At 50.3% G+C, this 19,457-nt stretch overlaps 2 protein-coding genes across 7 annotated transcripts in view; both read left to right on the top strand.

Annotated features, from left to right (window-relative positions):
* Nucleotides 1-19,457, top strand: part of AGAP1 (ArfGAP with GTPase domain, ankyrin repeat and PH domain 1) — a 398,119-nt gene that overhangs the window by 74,932 nt on the left and 303,730 nt on the right. The window lies entirely within an intron of this gene.
* On the top strand, nt 3,457-6,325 carry LOC138722929 (collagen alpha-1(XVII) chain-like). Its single transcript, XM_069861760.1, has 3 exons — nt 3,457-4,795; nt 5,837-5,905; nt 6,300-6,325. The coding sequence occupies exons 1-3, from the start codon at nt 3,463-3,465 to the stop codon at nt 6,323-6,325; spliced, it is 1,428 nt and encodes a 475-aa protein (XP_069717861.1). The 5' UTR covers nt 3,457-3,462.

Genomic DNA, 19,457 nt, shown 5'->3' with positions numbered 1-19,457 from the left:
AGAGAATTGGGTTTGTGCAGCCTTGAGAGGAGAAGGCTTAGGGGAGACCTTACTACTATGTACATGTAAAGGGTGTCTACCAAGAGGATGGAGACCCCCTTTTAACAAGGAGTCATGTGGAAAAGATAAGGGGCAATGGGTAGAAGTTGTTCCGGGGTAGATTTTGAATGGATTCCAGAAAATTTTTCAATTCAAACAATCTCCCCAGGGAAGTGGTGGATTCCTCTGCACTGGACATGTTTAAGCCTCCGCTTGGCAGGGTGCTGGGTCATCTCATTTAAACTATTGATCCCCTAAAAAGCTTGGACCAGATGATCCCCGAGGTCCCTTCTACCCTGGCATTCAAGTAATTTGGATAACCAGACAGGGCAACCACACCATGACACATTCCTTAGGGCTGGTGTGATTTTCCCTGTCATTGGCAAGGAAGGGACGTCGGGATGTGGAACTGGTGGCCTCTGGACTGGTGACCACTCCGGCTGCCTTTGGAGGAGCCTGCTTGCCAGAAGGTTGAGCTGCAGAGCGTCCTCCTATTGCCATTCCTCAAATTCTGCACCTCGAATCCTGTGTTCAATTCTGGGCCTCTCACCACAAGAAGGATGTTGAGGCTCTGGAGCGAGTCCAGAGAAGAGCAACAAAGCTGGTGAGGGGGCTGGAGAACAAGACTTACGAGGAGCAGCTGAGGGAACTGGAGTTGCTCAGCGTTGAGAAGAGGAGGCTGAGGGGAGACCTCATTGCACTCTCCAAGTACCTGAAAGGAGGTTGTAGCTGGTGATCAATCTTCAGCATGTGTTGTGGGAGCCCAGTGTCATCAGTAAACCAACACGGGGATTAGCATCCTTTACATTGGGGCGTGTCTGCTGTGAGACTCCCACATCCCACTTGGAAGTGTCTTCCTGGCCTGGGATGCACCCAAGGAGAAGGTTTTGCCTTCTCTGCTCTCTTCTGACTGATTTTGGAAGCCGTGGTAGGAGTGAATTGCCTTGACTGACAGCTTTGGGGTTCGCTTCTGTCCAAGTTAGGTTTTTGCTTTAGTTAATTTTACTTGTTGTGGTTTTGTACCGTACTAGTATTGGTGAAAGATGACTGGTTGGTTGGGAGGGATGGATAAAGCATCTGAAGGCAGCTGTTGAAGCTTGACTTTCAAAACACATTCTGCATGGGACCTGGAAAGCTTATTCCTAGTATCTGTATAATTTCTGGCGTCTGCTGGCATGCCTTGCTGATGACTTTTTCTAATGTGGGGATCTGTCGGTTTTTAATTCCTTCAGCATCCCTGCTCCAGATGGCTTGAGGGCTGGCAAGCTAGCCTGTCTTGCTGTCTCCTAGCCAGGTTCTGCTGAAAATGGTGGATGTGAAGGATGGGGAAGGTCAGGTTTTGGTGTGACTCCCTGTGTGGCTTCCTACTTGTGGTCAAATTTTCTGTATTAGCATGTGCACAAAGAGGGCAGATGGCCTGGAGTGAGAACGCTACCTGGAAAATTAAACTGGAGATAGAGACAGGCTGGATAGATGGACACGGTGGGTGGATGTAGATGGACACGGTGGATGGATGTAGATGGACACGGTGGACAGACAGGCGAGGATGAAATGGGATGGACAGGACGAGACGGGCAAGCAAGGACAGACGAGATGAGACAGGCAGGACAGAGGGATGGGATGGGCAGAATAGACAGACGAATGGTGGGGATGAAATGGGCAGGATGGATGGATGGACGGACGGGTACAATGGACGGGACAGGCAGGAGGGATGGAGGGATAAACAGGCATGATGGATGGGATGGGCAGAATGGATAGATGGACAAACAAGCTTGATGGGCAGAGAAATGGGCATGACAGACAGAGAAACAGGCATGACAGACGGGATGAGATGGGCACGATGGACAGATGGACAGGGTGAGACAGGTATGATGGATGGATGGACAGGATGAGATGGGCAGGATGGATATATGCACAAACAGGTATGATGGATGGGAAAAGACAGGATGGACAGACAGGATGGGATGAGATGGGCACGATGGATGGATGGACGGGCCGGGACAAGACAGGCAGGATGGACGGACAGAACAGGAGGAGATGGGCAGGATGGATGGAGGGCCAGGATGAGACAGACAGGATGTGATGAGACAGGCACAACAGACGGACGAGTAGACGGGGCGAGACGAGCAGGACAGGCAGACGACGGGTAGACGGGGTGAGAGGAGCGGGGTGGGTGGGTGGGTGGGTGGGTGGATGGATGGATGGATGGATGGATGGATGGATGGGCAGATGGACGGACAGACAGGTGGATGGACAGGCGGGCAGGATGGACGGGCAGGACGGACAGGCAGACGGATGGATGGATGGACAGACGGACGGATGGACAGGCAGCTGGATGGACAGATAAATATGAAGGATGGACAGGCAGACAGACGGATGGATGGATGGATGGACAGACAGGATGATTGGACAGATGGACAGACGGGCGGACAGACAGACGGGCGGACAGGCATCTGGATGGATGGATGTGCAGGATGGACAGGCAGACAGATGGATCAATGGACGGACAGGATGGACAGACGGGCAGCCGGATGGACAGATAGATGGACAGGCAGCCAGATGGACATAAGGGCGGACAGGCTGCCGGATGGATGGATGGATGGATGGATGGATGGGATGTGCAGGATAGACAGGCAGCCAGACGGATGGATGGACGGACAGGATGGATGGACGGATGGACAGACAGACAGGCAGCTGAATGGATGGATGGATGGATGTACAGCATGGACAGGCAGACAGACGGATGGATGGATGGATGGACGGACAGATGGACAGACGGATGGATGGATGGACAGACAGATGGACAGGCAGCTGAATGGATGGATGGATGGATGTGCAGGATGGACAGGCAGACGGACGGACGGATGGATGGACAGACAGACAGACAGGCAGCTGAATGGATGGATGGATGTGCAGCATGGACAGGCAGACAGACGGATGGATGGACGGACAGGATGGATGGACAGATGGACAGACGGATGGATGGACAGACAGACGGACAGGCAGCTGAACAGATGGATGGATGGATGTGCAGGATGGACAGGCAGCCAGGCGGATGGATGGACGGACGGACGGACAGCCTGGCTGAGGCAGACGGCGCTCCCGCCGCGTTGTGTCTCCGCAGCGCCGGCGCCGCTCTCTCCGCCGTCCCCGCTCCGCTCCGCGCGGCTCCATCCCGGGTCTTTCCCGCCGCCGGCCGCGCCGCTCCCGCCCCGCGCTGCGCATCGCGGCCGCCGCGCCTCCGCCCGCCAGGGATCGGATTTACCGGGAGAGCGGGAGGAGGAGGGAGGGGGGTGGGAAAAGAAGGACGCGAGCTCCGGCGAACGTGCCGCCTCGCCGTAAACAATGAAATTGGAAGCCGCCGCTTCCCCGCTCGCTTGATTCCCGAGAGGACGCGCGCCTGGATGTGAGCGGGGAGCGGCCATGTACCTCCTGGATAGCGGCGAGCCCCCCGCCGCCTCCGCCCCCAGCGCCGCCGCCGGGATGCAGCGGGGCGCGCCCCCGAGGAAAACCGTGTACCGCATCTCGGTCACCATGGTGAAGAAGGAGCTGCTGGGGCCGCGCCGGGGCGGCCGGGGACCGGGCTCCGCCAGCCTCACCCGCGCGGGGCTCCTGCTGCTCGAGGAGGAGGACGAGGACGAGGAGGAAGGCGAGGAGGAGCGGGAGCGCGTCCCCAGCCCCGGCGGCCTCCGCGGCTGCAGGGCGCTCAGCACCGGGCAGCTCGAGCTCGGCCGCCTCAAGGTGCCGCGCACCGCGGGGACCCCCGAGAGCCGCCGCGCCCGCGGGGGGCGCCCCGAGCCCGGGGACGGGGACAGGCGGCCGGGCGCGGGGGAACCGGGGCTGAGCTCGGGCCTGCAGCCGGAGGAAGCGGGGCCGAGCTCGGGGCTGCAGCGAGGGGACCCGGGGAAGCTGGGGTTGAGCTCGGGGCTGCAGCCAGGTGAGCCGGAGCTGAGCTCGGGGGTGCAGCGGGAGGAGCTGGGGCTGAGCTCGGGGTTGCAGCGAGGGGAGTCGGGGCTGGAGCTGAGCTCGGGGTTGCAGCCAGAGGAGCCGAGGCTGCAGCGAGGGGACCTGGGGTTGCAGGCAGGGGAGCCGGGGCCGAGCTCAGGTTTGCAGCGAGGGGACCCGGGGCACAGCCGGGGATGGCGGCAGCAGCAGCAGCAGCGAGAGGAGCCGGGGCGGACCTCGGGGCTGCCGCGAGGGGAGCAGGATCAGAGCCCGGGGGAGCAGCCCGGGCGGTGGGGCCGGAGCCCCGGGGAGCCGCTGCGGCGCAGCTTCAGCTTCAGGCACCGCGGGGAGGGCTGCCGGTCGCGGGTGCGGCGGCACAGCAGCTCGGGCTGCCTCCCCCTCGCCTCCCCGCCGCCGCCCCCCCCGCCGCCGCCGCCCCCCGAGCGACCCCCCGAGAAGCGCAACACGCTGGACGTGGGCGAGGTGCTGGGGGACCCGCTGTCCCGGCTGGAGCGCTGGGAGCGCAGCAAGAGCAAGAACCGCACCCTGGATAACAGCGACCTGCAGCGGCTCTCGGAGCGCCTGGGGCGAGAGGGACCCTCTGCCACCGGCACCCACGAGCACCGGCTCCTGCGCTTCTTCAGCGGCATCTTCGCTCGCAAGGACGGCCCCGCGGCTCTTTTCGGCAGCCCCCACGGGCGCTCCCCCCGCGGCAGCTTCTCCAGGTCCAGGGCTTATTTCAGCAGCCTGAGGAGAGCCGCCACCGACACGCAGTCCAGCTCCGAGAGCATCAACGGGTCCCCCCACAAAGGTGCTTGTCCCCGGGGGTGGTGGGGTTGAGTGGCTGTGCTGGCTGAGAAAGGAGGTGCAGGTGATGCTGGGTGCCGGAGGGTGTTCTGCAGGTCGGTGGGTGTTGGATGATGCGCTTCGCTCTCTCTTGGCTGTTCTGATGGGGGTAGGTCCAGCTGCGTGTCTTCTGTACCAAAAAAACTCTCTCTGCGTTGGCTGATTGCATGTTCTAGGGCAGCCAAGCTAGGTAAATGTGGCTTCATGGCTGGAAGAGTGTGTGATAGCACTTTGTGGGTGTTTTTCTCCCTTTTTGGGTAACTTTGATGGGTGTAGGTCAGGCTCTTTGCTTCCTCTCTTTCCAGGCTGGCTGATGGCACACACCTTCCAGGGTAGCTGAACCAGGCAAACGTTGCTTGATGGTTGCAGGAGTGTGTGATATGGGTTTGTAGGTGTTGGATGGTGCATTTCTGTTTTTCCTGGTACCTTTGATGGGTGCTGGTCAGACTGTGTGCCTCCTGAACCAAAGAACCCCTCTGTCTCACAGTTTGATGATTCCAGGACAGCTGAGCTGGGCAAGCGTAGCTCAATGGCTGTAAGAGTGTGTGATACCAGTTCGTGGGTGTTTTCCTCTTTTCTCTGGTACCTTTGATGGGTGCAGGTAAAGCTGGGTGCTTCCTGAACCATAAAAAACCCTCTCTTTCAAGGTTGGCTGATGGCACACACACCTTCTAGGATAGCTGAGCCAGGCAAGCATTGCTTGATGCTTGCAGGAGTGTGTGATACGGGTTTGTAGCTGTTGGATGGTGCTTTTCTGTTTTTCCTGGTACCTTTGATGGGGGCTGGTCAAGCTGGGTGCCTCCTGAACCAAAGAACCCTTTTGTCTCAGAGTTTGCTGATTCCAGGACAGCTGAGCTGGGCAAGCATAGTTCGATGGTTCTGTATAGAAGCGTGTGCTACTGTTTTGTAGGTGTTGGATGATGCTTTCTTTTTCCTGGGAGCTCTCTGGGGAGCAGGTTGGGCTGTGTGCTCAAAAAAACCCCTTTCTCTCTCCTTGTTGGCTTAGGGCGCGTTTTAGGACTGCTGGGCCAGGCAAGCGTAGCCCAGTGGCTGCAGGAGCGTGTGCCGCTGGTTGGTAGGTGTTGGATGGCGCTCTTCTCTTTTTCCTGGCAGTGGTGATGGGAGCTAGTTGGGCTGTGTGCCTCCTGAACCAAGAAACCTCTCTCTCTGGGTTGGTTTATCATGCATGTTAGGACCGCTGAGCCAGGCAAGTGTAGCTCGTTTAATTATGGAGTGGGAGCTCAGCTCCCGTGCTGCTGGATGTAGGTCACTGGGTGGCCCAGTGCTGCACAGCGCTGGGACTTTACCCTTCTCAGAAGGCTTCTGTAATCCAGAAGACGGGTTGTAGTGTCCAGAAGTGTGTTTGCATGCTTCAGAGGAGTCGGTGAATGCTGATGGACGCGTATTAAAAATCCTAAACCTCTTCTCTGGCGTAACTTGATCTCAGTTTGATATTGTTTTTATTGCAGCACAAACTCAGAAGCTCTTCGTTTGAATTATTGAAATCTTTACCTAGCCACAGTGTTGCTAATGCTAGATGGAAATCAGACTGGGAATTCTGGGCTTCATAAATCCCTAGGACCTGAGAACAGCTTGAGAATTCACCTTGCTGTGGGATGGAAGTCAAGAGCTGCCTGTCTGCTTTCTGTCAGGATCCAAAAGGCTCAGGGTATCGTTTGGACGTGTTAAACCAGAAAGGCTGGTTGTGGGGCTCCACCGTAAGACGGCCTGCTTTCCTCCTACCTCTGTCTTTAAAATCTTAATAGGTTTCTGTGATGAAACATTTAGCTAGTAATTACAGTACCCTTTGAGCACCAAGTGCTGATCAAAGCAGCAAATAATCTGTGAGTTGCTGCTTTGCTAAAAATACCTTTCTCAGCTGGGAAGATGAGTCTTACTGTAGGGCGCAGGTACAGCAGAGGATGTGAAGTTGGAGCAGGGGTGGTTTATTACGGGAAAGCAGTAGCAGGAGGCGTTTTACAGTGTTCCCAGCCCGCTACAGATCCAGCAGTCCTGCTGCAAGTAGAACATGCCCAGAGTTTGAGGTAGAAGGAGCAAAGCCAAATATTTAGACCTAGTAACTGAGGATTATAATATTTCATTGATGTAGAGGCATTCCTGTGTGCTCGTAATAGTCTTGACGGAAATTGTGGTCTGACCTTGGTTAAAGTTTGAGGTAACCACAGCAGAGTTGCTTCATACGACTGTTTATGCCTGTCCCGTGCCAATGAGCTTCGACTGTTACTCTGTTCTAAGTTATATCTGCGGAGCACAGTCCTCCGAGGGTCAGGACACGTTGAAGATTTTAATTAATCATTAACCACTGATAAGGCAGAGTTAAGATGTTCCGGAGAGGTTGTTCCTGTACGTGCTTGTATCAAATTTATTTGGTGAAATTTAGCTTCTCAGTCTTGTTTTGCAGGAGAAATACGTCCCGGGGCCGGTGCTGTGGTTACAGGTCGGTTGTTGCGGGATGGCAGGTCTGTTGTGCTTCACCTCTTTCTCCTTTTCTCTGGAGAAGTGACATGAAGGCTTCTTGCTATCAGAGGTGTGCGTGCATACTGTCAGCTCTTGCTTATCGGTGTCTTCCAGAAAGCTAAGTTTAAACTAATTTTCCTTTAATTTCTCCTGTTATTTTTTAGGAAGAAAGTTTAATGAGATATTATAATTAGCGTGCCAGACGTACTTCAGTATTTTAAGATTGGAATGAGCTGCTATTCAGCCAAGACTTGTCTTTGGTTTCTTTTAGTCGATGTGAAACGGGTGAAGTCGATATGCTCTTGACAATCCTCTGCCTGTGTTTTAGGGTAATGATGGAGACACGAGTCAAATCTTGATTTTAATATCTGGGATTTTTTCCCTGTATCCCCAGTTGCAAAAAGAAGTTGTTTAGCTTGAAACTTGCTTCCCTTGTGACATTGGTATTTGATGTTTTTGGTGCTGTGTGCTAGTTACTTTGTACCTTCTCTGCAAGGCCTCTCAAGGTCTGTAGAGTGAGGAGAAGATGTTTTAAACCATGTTGGCATTTTCAGCTTGAAACAGTCTTGGCATTTTTTGAACATCTGTTCGTAACTGCCTTAATTACATAATACGCTTTAAAAAAGACAAATTTTTTAAAGCAAAGGAGTAAAGCTGATTTAAATCTACATCTTTTTGATGGTTACTGAGTTGGATTTATGGTGTGAGGTGGGTGAAGGTTGATTTTTGGGGGAATCGGGCTCCGTACTGTCAGTTAACTGTCTCAGGACACTGAGCATTTTCCTTTTCTCCTCACAAACCCCATTTGCCGTGGCGTTGTTGGCCTCAAGTGCCCTTTAAGCCCTGGTTCCCAGAGCTGCTGTCTTAGCAATTGAAGGTGAGCTGTGGTGCCAGGTCAGATCGGTGTCGGTCAAGTTCCTGTTCTACAAAAGGAGAAAAGCTGCTTGCAAGGGTGAGGAAGGTGAAGTGGCTGGTTTGTCAGCTGGGCTGGTGCCTCTTTGCTGGGCATTGTTGTGGGTTCTGCTGTTGTGTGGGGATTGCAACGTGTTAATGTGAAGTCTTCTGGACTGTGGATGGGATGGTGGGAAGCTGCCTTCTTCGTGGCTAGTTTTCTGCTGAAAACACCTTGGTGTGTTTATCCATTTTGAAATAATAGTTATACAGTTGACTGTCTTGTCCTAATATTGGAGTATTTTTCTAGCTAAATATCAAATTGTTAGTTTTGAAGTTCACTTGTGCTTGATTTTAAGTCTTATGTCGTGGAATTCATAGAATCACGGAATGGTATTCAACTTGTAAATTCATTTATTTGAAGCAAGAAAAGGTCGTATACGTGATGTTCACCACCACTACTCCCAAAGGAAACAGAAAAATGGAAACTTCCATAAACTTCAAGTCGGAGAATTAAGATAAACTGCTTTTGCCTTAAAACTGTCTAGGAGAACTTGGCAAGGGAAGCTGTGTGCCTCACCTATACTTTTTTTTTCACTTGAGTCTTCATGGCTCTTTCAGAACAAGAGGAGCTCTTGCTGTTCTGAAGGAGGAGGAGGATGGCTCTGGGTCAGCAGAGTTTTGAAAATCAGATCCTTTCCCAGCGCTTCTCACTTGGTGTTTTTGGTTTGGGTAGCTTTGGACAACTCCTTTTTAGGACGTATTATGCAGATTTGTGAATCGAAGTTGTATACAACTATCAAGAGGCGTATCATCATAATAGGATAAACTGCTATTTTGAGGTTTTCGTCAAGAGTTTTTATTAAGCACTTATCTCAAATTCTCTGTGGTTTATGGCCACGGGAAACAGAGGGAAGCTGGCAAGTGATCTCTGTTGGAGGCCTCCAGTCTTCTCTTGCAAAGCTTCACTGAAGATAACTCTTGTTAGTTCTGTGTCACCTCTTGCTTGTGCCCCTGCTCTGGTCGGTGCTTTTCCGTGCTGCTGGCATTCCCAGCACCAGCCCAGTGAACTCTGTGCATTCTTGGGGGTGAGCAGGCAGAGCTGTGTTGGGCAATGGGGGATGCAAGTGGTCCTGCATCGTTGCCCATGTGCAGCTCGAAGGTTTTGGTGATGTGCTGGTAGAACTATATTCTTTTTCGACACTGGTGAGTCCCTTTCTTTAATGGACTGAAAGACTTGTAGGACTCTTCTGGCTGTTCCAGTTATTGGGAGTGAGTGTTCTCTGGAGACTGCTGTGAAAATGACATCTAGCAGATAAATAGATTGCAGGTGAGGTTAAGCATTGTCAAGCATTGTCTAAGAGTGTCTTTTATTTTTATTGATTGGGTAGGTCTTGTGTCAAGCAAAATGAATGCCAGCTGCACTGGTACAGCCAGATGATTAAGAATTGAACTAGTATTAAGGTCACTGGCTGAATTAGGGAATGAGATGGATTAATGTGTGCGCAGTATTGAAGGGGATGCCAGATGCCAGCAGTCATGGCCTTTGTTTTTGTGTTAAAATTGAAAAGAACTGTAGGATTTTGATGTTGCTCTGTATTAACTAATGGCAGTAGCGGGTGACTTCTTTGGGGCAGGTCCCTGAATGCTTCTGCAAGTGCCCTGCAGGAATTCATCTCTGCTGCCTCACGACCCAAGCTCTGTAAATTACATTCACACACCTCTTGTTCTGCTAGAGCTCTGCTTGTTCCTTGCTTTCCCACTGGAGGTTGTGATGTTTGGGTGATCTAGTCAAGCTCATGCAGGTGAGCAAAACCCGATTTGCACAAGGAAATGAAACATTTAAGACGTTATATTCCTGGTCCTTTCCTCCTAGTTATTACCCTGAAACGGAGGGTGCTTACTGTGACAAGAAGGATGAGATTGCCCTCGAACTGTTTACTAATCCTGGTGAGTCTGGAGTTGAAGTCTGCGCATTTGGTTTTCAGCAATGGAGTCTGGTTGTAGGGTAGCACGTGAGCTCTTTTTGAGACTGAAAGAAGGGTTTGAGTTGCTCATCGTTGCTGCAGATAGAGGAGAACGCCAGCCTTTGCTGGTTCAGCTGCTAGTCCTAGTTCTTCACTGGATGTGGTGGTCACTGTGCCCTAGAAATGGAATCACTCATACCAGGTGCTGAACCTTCCTTCTCTTTGACAGTCAAGGAGAGAGCTTTCAGGTGCTCTGTTTGGCAAAACATGGTTTCAAAGCAGCTCAGCCCGTGCTATGCAGTGTCAGCTCTGTAAAGACAGCTGCATCCAGACCCTGATGTCTCAGTCTGTTGCTGGAGAATCCTGAGCTGTGCTCCGAGGCAGCATCTGCTGCGGGGCTGCAGTGGTACCACTGGCCAGTGGGATACCTACCAGTTGCTGGAGCACAGCGATCCTCTTACCAGGTGGCTCATGTAAGGTGATAGCTGAAACAGTGATCATGTCGCTGTTGTTTGCTTTAACGTGGTTATTATCTTAGAAATAGATTTACGAGTGCAAATCTCTTTCAAATGCTTGTGTATTCGTTTGCACTTTGAGCTGCACAGGGTTAAACCGAGTCATTAAGGGGCTATGTTAATGTAATAGTGTTGCTTTTGATAATCAGTGTTGGGATTTCCCCATGGCAACTGCAGTAAACACATGGAGAAGCGGTTTCTGCCAAAAAAAAAAAATAACAGAACAGGCTTTTTCATTTGTGAGGAGAAAGAAATGTCAGTATATTGAACTGGCAAAACTATCATCTATTCTGTTCATGAGCAGCAGCCAGCACAAAGCCTTTGTCTTGATGGAAGTTTAAAATAGGGCCTTTGATGATTTTGATGTTTCAGACTGGTGCATAATGACAGTGTTTGACAAATAGTTCTGCTTTATTGACAAAACAGTGCCAAATGTTTTCCTACAGCAAACCAGGCGACAAATGCCATCAGGATAATAATCATCCAGTGTAGCTGCCTGCAATTGTATTTTACTAATCACAGATGAATCATAACTGAAATGGTGGGGTTGTTTATTGGGGTTTCCTCTGGTGCGGAGAAGAGAGCGAGCAAGGCGGAGAGCCCTGCCTGTCCGTGCTGTGGATCTGCAGTGACAGCTCTCGTGGGTTAGAGATGAGCAGGAGACTGGGATAGCGCTTTGACCATCAGAGTTGGCTTCTGCGTTAGTCCTGAAAATCCCACTGTGGAGCGGGTTCACTTCAGTTGGCATTTAACTCCATGGGTAGAACGTGTATTCATGGGCTTTGGCTTCCTTCCTTGGAGGTTGCACACACGCAGATGTAAAGGTCACTTGTCTGAAGTTATAATATAGAGTGAATCTCTGAGCGTGTCGAGACGTTACGGAGAGATCTTTATGGGGAACTCCTGCTGGATCTGGCCGTCGTGTCAGATAGAGGATTTGTGGTTTGTGAGGGAGACAAATCTGTATTTCCCGGTTGTGAATATTCCACTTGAATGGTATGGGGAGCTATGCCTAATGGATATGGAGACGGTGTTTGTAAATCACTGAGACCACCTCTTTATAACTTCTATTTTCACTGGCTTATTATTATTTAGATCTTGGGAACAAATATTTTCCTGTGAGGGTGGTGGGGCCCCGGCACAGGTTGCCCAGGGAAGTCATGGCTGCCCCATCCCTGGAGGGGTTCAAGGTCAGATTGGATGGGGCTTTGAGCCCCTGATCCAGTGGGAGGTGTCCCTGCCCATGACGGGGATTGGAACTGGATGGACTTTAAGGTCCCTTCCATCCCAAACCATTCTATGATGATTCTCTGGTAATAGCTAGAGAGAACTGTTACGTTAGATGTAAAAATCCAGCACTGTCAGTTCTAGTTACAGCAAACGACTTTTATTTTTAGAGGGATTGGTGGTCTATCTTGGCTCCTGAGGCTGGCAAAGTTAATTTCAGCCTTGGGGGTGCTTATTAAGGAATAATGTGCAAGTTTCTTGAAAGGATCTTATTGTTAGCCAAGGGTTCTTGTTCTTTGCAGCAAGGTTCGAGTGCCTGGGAGCTAAGCTTCATTCTGTGAATGAAAACCCACAGCAGATCTTTCCTTCTTGGAAGCGCTGGGTGCTGATGTTTTCCTACTTGGATGTGAAGGGGAGCGCAAATACTGTGCTGAGCGCTGCCAGCTCTGGCACTTCGCAGTTATTTGTGCCGCCTCTCGGTTTGTTTGCAAGAGCTTGTCTGTCGGCTTGTCTGGCTGGTTCGACAAGGAATCTGTAGTCCCAAAAATACCATTCTGCTCGTGGTGGCCTGAGCGGGTAGACGCACGTGTGTGGTTCGTGGGGAGTTGGGAACGCTGATGCAGTCTTTTCCCTCTTATTCCCATGCAAACAGTCACTGCCCAGCAGTGCTTATGGATCAAACATGAGGAGAACTGCCTCAAACAGCAGGTGCTGAGCCACAGCGTGTTTTTTTGCTTTCTGATTGTGTTTGTAGGGATATGTGATGCCTCTGTCAAGGTGCCCACGCTCCATAGTTCCTCTGCTGCCATCTATGAGCACGTACATTGTTTGGGTCTCGAAAGCAGGATGTGTCATCCCTGTCTTGATGTGAAATTAATGAGTTGCTGCTTCCTTTCATGAAGTGGCACTTCTTTTTATAGATTGGACCCTGAAAAAACAGTGGCCCGTAGCGCTGCTTGGGTTGCTGTTGTGGAGCAATCCTGCAGAGATGATGCTCAGCCTGTAACTCCCGAAAACCAAAGCCTTCTTTGGGATGAGCATCAGAATGACATAGTGCCTGAAGCATCTCCTGCTCTGCCAGGCTGTTCCTGCACTTATATCAGGGATAAACTGCCTGCAAAACTGGGATATTGGCCTTGCTGTTCTTAATCCTAATTCAGAAGCGTTTCAGTTCGGCGATAAAGAAATATTTATGTTGGCTAGGCAACAGCTTTTCTGTCTCGATCTCTGTGTTCTGCAGGGAAAAAAAACAATCTTTGTGCTCATGAAGGATGCAATGTTGAACTCATCTCTAGTTTTAATTACTGAAACTATTAAAATTCAATGTGTGTTGCTCTTGACAACTTCCAGAGCATCGTGCCCAGGTCTCGGAGAGAAATTTGATTTACTTTCTAACCTGGTTTGAGTTTCAAGTCACCCATTTTACCACATCCTCTGCAGCAGGTTGTTGGTTTCCTGGCTCAGGCTGCTCTTTCTCGCTATCTGGTGTGACAGATCTGCGCTGGCTGTCATTGGTATCCTCTTTGCTGTGTACAGCCTTTTGTCCCCTCCTCCTTGGCTGTCCTATGTCTCTGCTTAAGAGTTTTGTTACAACTCCTGTCTTAAAGTTTATTTCTTTGTTCACTTCTGGTCCTCTTTCTGGTCCTTCTTTGGTAGCAGGTGTTGTTGCCAACCCTCCCCCAAACCTGTGAAGCCCCAGGTATTATCTTGAGAAGAAACAAGCAAACGCAAGTACCTTTTCCCAGCCAGTTAATGATTTTGTGCACAGATTCCCGTCTGCATTCCTTGAAGATGAAGGTAGGGTTTTTCACTAAACAGCTAAAAAACCTTCATGCCTTGTTATCTGGTGATGGTGCCCAGGTGGGAGCCAAGTCCATTTGTCCATAAGACTTTCCCTGTGGAGAGGCAGCAGATTATTCTGCCCATTTCTGCTGGTGGCTGCAGACTTTGGTGGCTCCAGGGGACAGACAGTGAAAATCTCTGTACGAATGCTTTCCCTAATAAAAAAGTGGTTCTGTTTAACCTTTCGGTTAGAGTGGATGTGAAGCTAAGCTAAGCACCAGCGTTGATTTTCAGACAGGTCTGACTTGGTTTATTATCAAGGAACCTGCTGTGTGTGTCATTGCTCCATAACATGCGTGGGAAGCAGATGTCGGCAGTGAACAGGGGTACGAGTGTGTTATCTTCTGTAGGTAGACATCCTGGAACTATCCATACAGCTCTGCTCGTCCTTAGTCGTTGTGTTTCACATCTTTAAAGAGCTGTGCAGATCTGCTGTCCATTCTGTAGCCACAAGTGACTAGTGTGTGTTCCTCAAACTGCTCTTCAGCTGTTGAGTGTCTGCTGCTACCTGCTGCCTCAGGAAGCAGGTTGGTCCTTGCTGAGGAAAGCTTTGCTGAAGACTAAGGCAGGCCTGGTTTCATTTAGGAGTTCAGAATCACAGAATCACAGAACAACCAGGTTGGAAGAGACCCACCGGATCATCGAGTCCAACCGTTCCCATCAAACACTAGGCATTTGAAACCCTAAACAAACAGGAGGCATTTGAAACTCTAAATCAAAAGCTCTTGAGAGCTTCTGTCTGCGTACTTCTGGTCTCCAAGTTCAAGTGTGGCTAGAAGTGTGTTCAGGTTGTCTTGCCCCACTGCACTTGTTGGGAGAAGCACAACTGCTCTGCTGCTGTTGTGGTTTTCTTCTGGCCACCATTTGACAGCTGGTCAGGCTGATGCCTCTGCACCTTCTTGTCCTTTGGTGCTGTAGGCAGTGCTGTTGGTTTCTGGTCACTTCCTCGAGTGAGAAATGAGCCCAGTGTTACGGTGTTGTGGACTCACACCAATTTGATTTGTAGTTTGGCACCCAACAGCCCTGCTTTTCTGCTGATGTAACTCAGACAAATGTGTTTTCAAGTAAGATTTCACCAAGCTGTTACTTCATGTGGTCACTTCAGAGAGATGACATCCACGAAATAATTATTGGCTTAATTATGAAAGTGGATTGGTTCAGTGTCTTCAGTTTGCCTTGTGTGTTGATGGCCAGTTTCCTCGTACCAGAAATGTCCTTGCTTGTTCAACTCAATGATAAGTTTGGGTTTTTTTTCAAAGGAGTGTAATTTTTGTTTGCAGAATAAGGTGTTCTTTTTAATTTTGTCCTGTTGGTGATGAAGTTCCTCAGTTCCGCGGCACTCTGTGGGGCAGGCTGGTGGCACTCAAGAGTTAACACCAGCAGCTCAGCGCTGGAGGAGTGTTCATTTCCATGTGGAGCTGTGTAAGGTTGTTTGCCAAGTGTCAAAGGAAGAAGATAACACTAAAGGACTTTTTCTGAAAAACCTGTTTTGAAAGCAGCGGTTAAAAGCTGGTGGGAGTGAAGGGCCTCTTCCAGCCCACACTCAGGGTGTTGTAGGTGGGTGCTGTCCCTCCTCTGGTGTGAGAGGTGCCTGTTGAAGGTGGCCTCGGCTGTTCACAGCCACCTCTCCCAAACCCAACCCACCACACATCTCATAGGTTTGGGGGCCGGTGAGAAAGCCAACACTTGGAAACGTGCGAAGTGTTTAGGATTCAGTGCTGCATGCAAGAAAACTTTTTTTTTTGATAGGAACGGTTGGACTCGATGATCTGGTGGGTCTCTTCCAACCTGGTTATTCTGTGATTCTGTGAAAACTGCACCGCAGGAGCTGTCTCCCAACAAGGATGATGCTGTTTGCTGTCAGTACTAGACCCCTGGGGCTTTCTTGTTGATGGCAGGTGGCTGTCAGCCTTGCTGTTCACTGGTAGCTCTCTGGGTATGGGCATTCATAGAATCATGGAATCACTAGGTTGGGAAAGGCCTACCGGGTCATTGAGTCCAACCATCCCTATCCATCACTAAACCATGCCCCTCAGCACCTCATCCACATTCACCAAACCATGCCCCTCAGCTCCTCGTCCTTAAACACCTCCAGGGAAGGTGACTCAACCCCCTCCCTGGGCAGCCTGTTCCAGTGCCCAATGACCCTTTCTGTGAAATTTTTTTTCCTAATGTTCACCCTAAACCTCCCCTGGTGGAACTTGAGTCCATTAGCTGAATGTTGTTGAATGCAATCCTTTCCACGTCAAATAACTTTATTCTTGCGTTTGCTTTTAATCCTTTAAAAATATCTGAGCATGGCCAATGTCTTAAGAAGTTCTCGGATATTTTTAGGTTGGCTGAGAAGTCGTCGCTTAGTACAGATGATGGGATTTGAGATTATAATGTTGCTGTGGGTGAAGGTGGAGGTAACACAGGTGAACGTCAGGTTCAGGGCGAGGTGGGGATGGGGCCCTCTGGGAGGGGACATGGAGGTTTCTGAAGAAATTCCTGATTTTCAGCTCCGATATCTGCCAGGCTTCCTGGGTGACTCAGGGTGAAGTTGTTATGAAGTTGTTTGAGAGTGATAGAACGTGAAAAGAGTAGGCTGAGATCAGATAAGCAAGATCTGTGTTTGGCGCCTTGGCTGTGTAAGCAGGCGGGATCGTTACTGGATGTGTGTCCTGTAGGCATGGAAATACTGGGAGCACGTTTAGCTGCACTGGAGACTTGGTTGTGGGAATCCTTACCTTTCCTTGCCCCTTCTTATCTCGTGGTCTTGTGAACATAATGGGTGGGGAGTGCAGAAGCCCGGCTGGTTTGATTTATGCTCAGACCGAAGTGTTCTTGAGGCCCTTACCACCTGCTTTACCTCTCTGGTCAGGCTCCCTGCGTCTGTGGAAGCTCTGCAGCAGCAGATCGAGGTGTGTCGTATGATTCCTGCATGCAGAGGAATGGCTGGGCGATAGTGGTGACCTCCAGCCCTTGGAATGGACTCTGCTCCAAGCCTGAAGCAGGGAGGAGGCTTCCTGATAAGCAGAGGCCAGTCACAGGGCACTGCAGTTGTCTTCAGACTTGTGTTACTCCAACTGCTGCCCCCATTCTGAGAGCAGAGCTGGTACGCTAGAAGGATTTGTTCTTTTAAGTGTTTTGAGGCAATCTTGAATTCAAACCTGAGGCTGTTGTTGTGGAACGGTGCTGCAAGGCTGTGGAGTTTCTGTGGGATGAGCAGTGTCGCTCGGTTCCATTGCTTCTCTCAGTCTGCGTGAGAGCAGTTTATAACCCAAACCACCCTGCTCATTCCACAGCTTTCCAGCAGAACCAATCCATCTTACCTTCAAGGGCAGAGAGGATCACAGCCCAGCTCTGGTTTGGCTGTTCCGCTGCAGGCGCAGCTTTCAGGAGCTCTCATTTTTCAAACAGATGCTGTTCCATGTGCATAGATGCTGCTGGGACTGCTAATGTTCCCGATCCATGTCCTCCTGGGTGGATGAGCAGGATGCCTGTACCACTCATGATTTTTTCCAGAATCTTCCACATCAGTCGCCGCTGCATTAGCACTGGGGTTTGTATGATGTGCACCAGATGCTTTGTTAAGGGAGAGAAGCTTTCTGCTGGGTGCGTTTACCAGAGCTGTCTGCAGGCAGTTTTCACGTGATGCATTTGAAACTGTTCATGCTTTGAGTGGAGTGAAATATCCGTTCTTGGTTCTTTTGAAGTTCTGAATCAAGTCTGAAGGTCTGCGAGGAATGAGAGACTGGTGATGATTTTTACATGGAGACTGGAAAATTTACTAGTTCTTTCCATTAGCCGTTTTCTTCTGCTCCCTTGCTACCGAAGTTCATCCCCAGCCCAGGCTGCTCATCCCTGTTGTGTCAGGAGGGTGATTCTGCTGAGCCAGGTGATGTGATGGTCCATCTCCCAACATCTGTCTGCTGCACACAACAGCTGGAACATCTGCAGAACAGCCACAATGGTTACTGACTGTCCTGAGGGCTCCAGGTGGTGTAGGGGAGCATCTGGGAAGCAGGACTTCTCTGGAATGAGTTTGGTAGGGGAAACAGACACCTGTGTTTATGATAAGAGACTCCAGAACAAAGTGGGAGTTAATTGCTGTGTTAATTACAGTTTCCTCTAGGTAACTGGCTCAGTGATAGTGTGTTAACTCTCTCCTGTGATCATCATACCTTTTCCCGTCAAAACGGAGATTCCATTGAGCTGCAGGTTATGCCCTTTAAGTCATAGATGTTGGTATTTAATATAAGCACACTCTGTCATTCAGGCTTTCCTGTAAAATCCCTGCAGCATGCGTGTTGGGACATGGTGAGCTTTCACCTCGGAATCCTGCTGTGCAGGGGATTTAAAGAAATAAGCACACAGAAGGGATTGGTTCTCACTCCTGGATGTTGCTTTGGTGGAATCGTAGGAAATGTGCATTAAGGTTTCCTGCAGCAACCCCCTATCCCTTCTTTCCTGCAAGGACGGGTGTTGGGATGAGGCTCCTCTTCTTTATATTCAGAGTGTGTTCCTGCCACAGCTTGCCATAACCTCTGCCCTTGCAAGGTATGTAAGGAATTGACTGATAACAAATCCCTTTGCATCCCCAAATAAAGAAGAAATTGAGTGTTTCGGGCATGCAAGCGACTGAGTTTGTATTTTTAGGGCCTCCAGGTTGAGGCATCAGCTGCAGTCAGTGCCATGGTGCCCATATATGCAGGAGGTGTTTAAGGCACGGGTGGACGAGGTGCTGAGGGATATGGTTTAGTGTTTGGTAGGAACGGTTGGACTCGGTGATCCGGTGGGTCTCTTCCAACCTGGTTATTCTGTGATTCTGTGAATAAAGGATGAAGGAGACACAACATCTGCTCTGTATGGAACCATCGCTGATGAGAACAGGTTGAGGGCTTGGTGGCGTTTAGTAGCAGGCAGTGGAGCTGACTTAGAAAAATGTCCATGATCCTGTTTCCATAAGATTTACACCAGTCTCTGTTTGGGTCTAGTTTTCTTCAAAGTCGGTGTCCGTGTCCGGAGTGCTCGGCTGCCTGTGTGCTTGTGCTGCCAGTGTTTTGCTGGCAGTTTCCGAAGCGTGTCTGCGTGTAGGGCTGTCTCTGACTCCGGATCAGCGTTCCCAGCCCTCAGCTTTCGTGTCTGCATACCATCTCCTTTGCCAGCCCGCTCCCGAGGCTGCCACTGTGCACTTCAGGATGGAGAGAGGAATTTAACTGTTCCTCCAATCCGTCTGCAGGAGAGAGCGCTGTGCTACCCAGTGAGTTTTGCAACATCATTCTGTACGTAGAATTCCCAATGCCACCGGTTTTACATAGTGCACACACTCAATTACAGCAGGATTACACGGTTCAGACTCAAAAGTAAAAAAAGTTCCTTTCTTTTTGGACCTGATCTGAGTTCCTTTCTTGCAGAACAATCCGAGGAATGTGGCACTGTGGCCATCCCAACCACCTCTGGCTGTTTCCTTGTGCCCTCCCTTGTCCCTCCTTGGTGGTACCAGCGTGAGGGCAGCTCTGGCAGCACTGCCTGTCCTTGCAGGGAGGATGCTAGAAGGGTTTCTTGCAGTAAAAGCTGCACAGAAATCACAACAAAACCGTGAAAAATATACATTTTTTCCTATTAAAGTTAATAAAACTGGAATTCTGTAAGTTCTTTCAGCCGTTCACAGGGTTATCTCTAACATGTACTGGACTAACAGGCTGTGAGTGTTGGATGAGAG

This window comes from Phaenicophaeus curvirostris, chromosome 7 (genome assembly GCF_032191515.1).
Source record: "Phaenicophaeus curvirostris isolate KB17595 chromosome 7, BPBGC_Pcur_1.0, whole genome shotgun sequence".
In the NCBI taxonomy this organism is placed as follows: domain Eukaryota; kingdom Metazoa; phylum Chordata; class Aves; order Cuculiformes; family Cuculidae; genus Phaenicophaeus; species Phaenicophaeus curvirostris.
Note: the sequence above shows the minus strand (reverse complement) of the source record. Positions and strands in the feature narration are given on the sequence as shown.

Coding starts and splice junctions, on each gene's coding strand:
- LOC138722929 (XM_069861760.1), top strand. CDS start 3,463: ATGTACCTCCTGGATAGCGGCGAGCCCCCCGCCGCCTCCGCCCCCAGC. Junction 4,796..5,836: donor CAACGGGTCCCCCCACAAAG/GTGCTTGTCCCC, acceptor TTGTTGGCTTAG/GGCGCGTTTTAGGACTGCTG. Junction 5,906..6,299: donor GGAGCGTGTGCCGCTGGTTG/GTAGGTGTTGGA, acceptor TTTTTATTGCAG/CACAAACTCAGAAGCTCTTC.